This window comes from Harmonia axyridis, chromosome 4 (assembly GCF_914767665.1).
Source record: "Harmonia axyridis chromosome 4, icHarAxyr1.1, whole genome shotgun sequence".
Taxonomy (NCBI): domain Eukaryota; kingdom Metazoa; phylum Arthropoda; class Insecta; order Coleoptera; family Coccinellidae; genus Harmonia; species Harmonia axyridis.
Genome location: NC_059504.1, coordinates 26000477 through 26008740, shown reverse-complemented (window position 1 = coordinate 26008740; position 8264 = coordinate 26000477). Strand labels below are relative to the sequence as shown.

At 32.8% G+C, this 8264-nt stretch overlaps 1 protein-coding gene across 1 annotated transcript; it reads right to left on the bottom strand.

Moving 5' to 3' along the window:
- Window positions 1–3956: 3956 nt before the first annotated feature.
- LOC123678224 (ribonucleoside-diphosphate reductase subunit M2 B) lies at window positions 3957–5521 on the bottom strand. The gene is made up of 2 exons (XM_045615124.1): window positions 5290–5521; window positions 3957–5230 (listed from the first exon to the last, which is right to left on the bottom strand). The coding sequence occupies exon 2, from the start codon at window positions 5220–5222 to the stop codon at window positions 4116–4118; it is 1107 nt and encodes a 368-aa protein (XP_045471080.1). The 5' UTR covers window positions 5223–5230; window positions 5290–5521; the 3' UTR covers window positions 3957–4115.
- Between the last annotated feature and the right edge of the window lie 2743 nt (window positions 5522–8264).

Sequence of the window (8264 nt, the reverse complement as noted above, 5' to 3'; positions counted from 1 at the left end):
GCCGAACTGACAAGACGAAAAAAGTTGTTTTTTTTCAAAATGCACATAATCTTCTCTCCAAGACCTTAGAAAAAACTGGTAGGAAAGAAATAGGTCGATAACTCTCTGGAGCAGTTTTTTCACCTCTTTTGAAAAGTGTTATATTATCTTGGAAATTTTTAAGCAATCCGGGAATACATTCTCTCCAACCATTGATTAGTTTGGTCAATGGATAAATAATTGCATTTATGTTCTTTGTTATTGAATCAACTGACAATTCGTAGAAATCTCTCGATGTGCCATAAGGAAAGCAAATAACGAATTTCTATACAGGGTGTCCCGGGAAGAATGAGACAAACGGATACCATGATTGAAGGTCATTATGGAGGACTAGTATCAAAAGGTTTTAATCGCCTGAGTGCTTTCGTTTGGAATATAAAGGGTGATGTTCATCTTTATGAGTGAAATTTCTCAGTTCTATAACTCTTTAACTAAGCGACCGAATAATTTCAAATTTTGAAGTTTTGTCACCCTTTACTATCCCCTTCCTTCAATATATCTGAAATCAAGTAAATCAGATCCGGACTAGGAAAATTTCAGATCTTTCCTATTTTCGTGAATCTTGGATCACCCCCTGTACGTGAAAATAATGATTTTTTGTTTGTTTTTGCATACACAAAGAATTGATTCGCAATAAAAATTCTTAATTTCAGCTTGGCACGGTCATACAGGGTGAGCAATAAACATTCTCTTAAGAGTGAATTTTTTTTAGTTCAATAACTCTTCAACTAATCCACCGAATAACTTCAAATTTTGAAGTTTTGTCACCCTTTACTATCTCCTTCTTCAATATTTCTGAAATCAAGTAAATCAGATCCGGATTAGGAAAACTTCATATCTTTTTTATCTTCGAGAATATTGAATCACCCTGTACGTTAACATTTTGTTTTTTTTTTCGTTTTCGAAATGATTCACAATAACAATTCTAAATCTCTGCTTGGCACGGTCATACAGGGTGAACAATAAAGATTTTCTTAAGAGTGAATTTTTTTTAGTTCAATAACCTCTCAACTAATCCACTGAATAAATTCAAATTTTGAAGTTTTGTCATCGTTTACCATCGCCTTCCTTCAAAATTTTTGAAATCGTATAAATCATATTCGGACTAGGAAAAATTCAGACTTTTTTTATTTTCTTGAATATTGAATCACCCTGTACGTTGATATCATGATTTTTTTTCGTTTTCGTAACCACAAAGAATTAATTAATAATAAAAATTCTAACTCTCTACTTGGCACAGTCATACAGCGTGATCAATAAACATTTCCTTATGAAAAAAATTTCATAGTTCAATATATCCTGAATTTTTCGGTAGAATCATTTCGAAAACTACAGTTTTTTAACGATTTACAAATGCCATCCCTAAATTTTTCCCAAATTATTTGAGAAAAATGTTAATCCACAAACTGGATGAATAACAGAAAATAAACAGCAAATAAATTGAAAATATTTGAACTTGAAAACAAAATGAATCAAAAACAAAATAAATAAAAATATTTTCAGTTCAGCAGAAATTATTCATAATGGTGTCACTTCATTTCAATACATTTTTTAGCACGTTGATATAGTTGTGCCACAGATTTCACTATTGTTTTCGGTTGATATTTAATAATATCGCAAATATTAATAATTCTTTGTAGCAATTGCTCCCTAAAGGGATCGAGGAGGCCAAGCTATATTTCCACTTTGCCAATCCATCTGTTTTCAAAAGTCTCAGTCAAATATTTGCGCATTTTCTTTTTTTTGTATTGCGCATTAGATCCATCATGTTGCAACCACAATGTTTCCATTGGAATGTTTTCTAACTTACAAAATTATGTTTCTAAAAATTTTCATAAATTTCTCATCATGTCTATACTTATTTTAAAAAATATTAGGGCAAATCAAATTGTTGTTGTAGATACCGCAAACAAACATTTATCGAGAATCTAACTTGGGAATTTTTATAAATCAGTGATTTTGGATTATTTTGAGTCCATACGTGAAAATAATGGGAGTTGTTGATTTCATTCCATGTGAATGACGAACTGCAAAATTCCGCTCATAAGGAAATGTTCACTGATCATCCTGTATGACTGTACCAAGCAGGATATTAAGAATCATGAATTAATTCTTAGTGGTTACGAAAACGAAAAAAAAATCATGATTTCAACTTAAAAGGTGATCCAATATTCACGAAAATAGAGAAAGTCTAAAATTTTCCTAGTCCGGATCTGATTTATTCGATTTCAGAAATATTGAAGGAAGGCGACGATAAAGGGAGGCAAAACTTCAAAAATCGAAATTATTCGTTAGATTAGTTGAAGAGTTATATTGAACTAAAAAAATTCACTCGTAAAGGGAAAATGTTTATTGTTCACCCTGTATGACCGTGCCAAGCAGAGATTTAGAATTTTTATTATGAATTAATTCTTTGACATTACGAAAACGGAAAAAATTATAATGTCCACGTACAGGCGGGTGATCCAATGTTCACGAAAATAGGGAAAGTCTGAAATTTTCCTAGTCCGGATCTGATTTACTCGATTTCAGAAATATTGAAGGAAGTCGATAGTAAAGGGTGACAAAACTTCAAAATTTGAAATTATTCGGTCGATTAGTTAAAGAGTTCTTAAACTGTGAAATTTTACTCATAAAAGATGAACATCACCCTGTACCTACATATATCCCAAACGAAGGCACTCAGGCGATTGAAACTTGAAACCCATAGACAAATAAATAAAAAAATTCCTCCTTTCTCTATGTTGAAACCTCTTGATACGAGTCCTCCATGATGACCTTATTTCATGGTATCCGTTTGTCGCATTCTTCCTGGGACACCCTGTATAGGTACTCAACAATACAGGGCCCTGAAACGGTGGCACGGTGTTCCATACCTCTAGTTAGGACAGAGATAAGAATCTAATTTTTTAGGAAGTATCATTATTGCTCAAGCACTACTTAATGAAAATAGTTTCGGTCACACAGGATACTTAGTTTTTCCTGTGCGTGTCCGACTTGTATTTTTTTCACATTTTCGGTTTCTACAGATATGGAGCATCATATTTTATTCAGTAGGTTTCACTACAGAATAAATCAAGAAGTCTATTAATAAACTATATCTTTTATACACAGATGTGCAAAATAGTTTATAAATGTATTCAAATGACTTATTAATTTTGTATTTCAAATGCAAAATACTAAAACCAAATGTTTTTTTAATTTCATATTTGAAATACTAAATGTAAAATACTCATTTTAAAATTACATCATTAAAATAATATACCTAACTCTATTAAGTGCCTTTTCAGCCAACCGGCAGTCTAAGTTAATTATCAAATACCATTTACTTAACAAATTTCAATAAAATAATTTTTCCAAAGACACTGGCGTTCATCTTCAGTGCAATCTTATAATTAGACCACCATAAAAAAACTTTTCCACTGGTGCAGATATAGGCAGGTAAGTATTGTATATTGAAAAGAAAATCTCAATTGATTGCTCTATCTTAGCTATAGTAAAAGAATAATAATATTGATCCCATAAGGCATACCAATATGTACAAGACAAGTACAGTACAAACAAGCAAGTTTGTGAATTTCTATTACATAGGTTACTCACGCAACATGCTAAATCCATTTTCTTCTATAGCCATATAATGGAAAACACTCGGAATATGGCATAATCCCAGTTTATTTATTGATGTCCACAAAACTTTTTAGAAAGTATTTTGAATTTTTCAAGTATAACTTATGTCTTAAAAGGTATTTCAAATAGAATACAAAATGGTGTTTTAAAAAGAATCTTAACTGCCATCAGAACAAGGAGTGAAATAAAAGGCAACAATGAAATCCACTTTGTCAAAACATTTCTTCAACTTCTCTCTCAAATATCTCATTGCAACATCTTCATTTGTTTTTTGATTTAATGAAAAATGATAAAATAAAACCATTTATTCACACAGTAGATTAAAACATAAGATTTATACAAAAATATTTGTGGTGCATTATTTTATTCTAATAAAAATAATTCTTAATTAAAGCTTAAAAACAGAAAAAGAAATATATTATTTCTTTTTATGAAAAACTAGATTCTCTTCAAAAATCTGCATCAGTGGTGAAATCAACATCACCACCGCTTCCTGCTACACCAATTTTTTGATATTCTCCTACTTTTTTCTCAAAGAAGTTGGTTTTTCCATCAGTTGAAATGTTAGTCATAAATTCAAATGGATTTGTTTGGAAATAAATTCTTTCACATCCTAATTCAACCAATAATCTATCAGCAACAAATTCAATATACTGACACATGAGTTCACAATTCATACCTATAAGACTAACAGGAAGTGCATCCGATAAGAATTCTTGTTCAATTTTAACAGCATCTTGAATTATATTTGTAATACGTACTTTAGGTGGTTTCTGTACAAGTAAGGAAAACATAAGACAAGCAAAGTCACAGTGTAATCCTTCATCTCGTGAGATAAGTTCATTTGAGAATGTGAGCCCTGGCATTATGCCCCTTTTTTTAAGCCAAAATATCGCAGCAAAACTTCCAGAGAAAAAGATTCCTTCTACAGCAGCAAAAGCAATTACTCTCTCTGCAAATGATGCATGTTTATCATTAATCCATCTTATTGCCCAGTCTGCTTTTTTTTTAACACAAGGTAGATTCTCAATAGCATTGAATAAATATTCTCTCTCTGATGAATCAGTAATATAAGTTTCAATCAAAGTGCTATACATTTCAGAATGAACATTTTCAATTGCAATTTGGAAACCATAAAAGAATCTAGCTTCAGGTATCTGGACTTCCTGACTGAACCTTTCAACTAAATTCTCGTTGACAATTCCATCAGAAGCAGCAAAGAAAGCTAAAACGTGTGAAATGAAATGTTTCTCGCTGGGTGTTAAATGAAGCCAATCGTCTAAATCCTTCGAAAGATCAACCTCCTCTGTCGTCCATATTGAGGCTTCAGCTTCTTTATATTTAGCCCAAATCTGTGGAAATTGAATTGGGAAAATTACGAATCTCCTTGGATTTTCACGAAGAAGAGGTTCAAGTTCAGGATCGAACGGTTTTTCTTCTTCAGAGTATAATGAGAGCGTGTCTAATTTCGGAAGTGAATTGAGTAAACTATCATCGAAATTTTCAGTTATGGCGGGAGAGGTGAAGAAATCATTTTCTGTATTGAATGAAGGCATTTCGTTCGCTGAAAATATAATATTTTAAGGAGAATGTAGAATTTCAGAATAATTTCAGGTCACTTACCACTCAGATCGACTTATTTCACAATGTTACCCCAAGTCAACTACCTCAACTTAGCTTATAAATGAAAATGAAACAGTAGAGTCTATGAAGTTCATACAATAAGCTTTCCGGTTTGTTTAATTTCCTCAAATAGGCGGGAATATATGGCGGGAAATTCAGCAATATCATTATTTTAATCGTTTAACGGTTTATGATTTCAGTTTACCTTTATAGGTTAAGACAAGATACATCGAATATATTATGATTATATCACAGACTAGTAATCTGAGATTATATGGTATGTATTGGTGTTCTGTGGTGTCGACACTAAGATAGAATCCCTGGTGTGTGTACTGATTAGATTTAGTTTCAAGAAAGCTACCATTTGATTGATTGCTCGAAGAGATCTGAAAATATGACTCTTGAAAGATACCACTTGACTGATTGTTCGAAGCGATCTGAAACTATGTTTTAGGAAAGGTACTTTTTGATTGTTTGTTCGAAGAGATCTGAAAATATAACTCTTGAAAGAAACCATTTGATTGTTTGTTAAAAGAGGTCTGAAAATATAACTCGATTGATTGTTCGAAGCGATCTGAAACTATGTTTCTGGAAAGCTGCCATTTGATATATTATTAAAAATAAAATGAAACTGTATTTTATTATCTCTGAAACTAATAAGTTTTTGTCTTTTCAGAGAAAGAACCAACTCGATTCACAACGAAATAGGATTCTGAAGCGAAAATTAGAATTGAAAAAGAAAAACAATAAATAATATATATGCTTTTAATGAATTTTCTCTCGTTCACCTTGTCGGCATGAGAGGGGGTGTTGGAGTTCACCCTGTGCAACTCTTTTTAAACATTCCTACAACAAATCAAATCGATTAGTCCTTTTAGTGGCTGCTAGATGAACTTGATTATAGAGGACAATTGATCCATCTAGCGGTGAATAGACGAATGGAGGACGATGAGTCCTTCTAGCGGCCTATAGAAAAACTCTTATAGAGGATCACAGATAACAGAGTAGAAGTAGAGTAGAGGATCATCTGGTGGTCGAGGTAGGTAAAGGAACGGTTGCGACCATAGACCTATAATAATATAATATAATATAATAATTATTATAGGTCTATGGTTGCGACCGTTATGTGAATTCCATGCTGCATTCGATGACTGAAAGTGGTGAATGTAACTCGCTTGTTTTTTCGAAAGATCTTGGTAATTAGAAGATATAGTTCCTTGTGCTTAATACGAAATATCTAAGTGTATGTAAGTTTATGAACGCTATGCTATTCCATGAGTCACCCAGGAAAAGGAAGTTGGTTAAAATTATGCATCACACAGAAGTCAATTATGGGAAATCAAAAAGCAGTATAGAGAAATTCTAAAACTTTGAGGGGCATTTTAGAGCTATCTGGTACCTCAAGAGTTCAAGTTTTGCTAACAATTATTTGATAATCAATATTCTAAGACAATCGATTGGATTGTATTTGTTCTTATATGATAAATGTTCTCAAGAGTTACAACAAAAATTACATTAAACTATATAATCTCAATTCGAAATATGTATTTCCGTTTTTTAAACAATTCCACGCAGCCATAATTATGTCACAAGACGGATAAATATTAACTATCCGGCTATTTCATTGCCTCTAACTGAAAGAAGTACTTATTATATGTAGGTGTATTAAATTCTATAACAGTCTCCCAAATCATTTGAGGTTGCTCAGATTTGAAAAAAGTTGTAAGAGTAATGTTAAAGAATACCTTATAAATTTGGTACCATATAGTCTGGATGATTTCTCTGTTTCAGGGAGAGGTACCCTAGTTTGAAGTATATTTTTGTGATGACGCCATTTCATTATAATTTGAATTATTGTGGAATAAAGAGAATTATTTATATATTAATTAGTTATTTATTAGTAGTGACAATGTTTTGCCATATTTCAGCCTGGAAATGATTAATAATCACTATATTCAGCATGGCAAAAATGTCACTATTAATATTATGGTTGCGCGAAATTGCTCGAAGACCTCAAAGCCTAAAAACAATGAAATTGAAATTAATAATTTGAAATTCCTGCGCTAAAATGCACAAAGCGGATGTGGCGCCATCTTCAACTGCCTTTAAAGATGTGTGAGACAAGAATGCAAAATATCGGATAAAATTTAGTGGGGAGTTGTGCGTCTCATTCTTGTCTCTGACCTGCGCATTTCTCTTATAATATGGCCATACTCTGTGCATAGACCTTGATGTTAGAGCTGCTTTCCAGTCAGGTGCGTGTCACCCCGGGGCTCGGCGCACTAGGGCTTCGAGCCCTTGCTATGAGTGGAACGCGCCAAAACGAAACTGTCAAATTCAACGTAAACAAACCAGCGTTCTACGAACAGAATACTAAATATATTCTACAGCTGTCTCGTACTTTATGCGTACTTTAAGTAACGGTCTTCTTTCTCTCTCACACCTATCAGGGCTCGAAGCCCCGCAAATGCGGGGGGTGCTTCAGAGGAAAGGGGAAGGCAACGCGAGGGTTCGACGCCCTGTTTACTGGAACACTACAAGCAGTGTGACCAGATTTAGTAGAAATCTACTTTTTTAGTAGATTTTTCGCATTTTCATGGAGTTTTCAGTAGGAAGAAATCCTTTGGTAGATTTTAGTAGATTTTGGTAGTTTTAAAAAATATAACCGAGACGATTGGGAATATGGAAATTCGGATGTGTAGATTGTTTCTATGAATCAATTCATTGTTCATTCTCATTGAGGTTCTACGTTCTACGTGTTTCTAGAAGAACGTACCTACTTAAACAAAATAAAATCATAAAACTTGTTTGGTGGCTGTCGGCTGAGAATAAATACGAAGAATGATGGAATATCCGAAGGGTGCCTCATTGAAAACAGATGGTGTGTAAACTTCCGTTGAAAATATACCATTATCTCACATTTGGTATTCTATTTAGTGGAAAAAAATATGTCTGACTGGAATTTCATCGACAAA

Coding starts and splice junctions, on each gene's coding strand:
- LOC123678224 (XM_045615124.1), bottom strand. CDS start 5,222: ATGCCTTCATTCAATACAGAAAATGATTTCTTCACCTCTCCCGCCATA.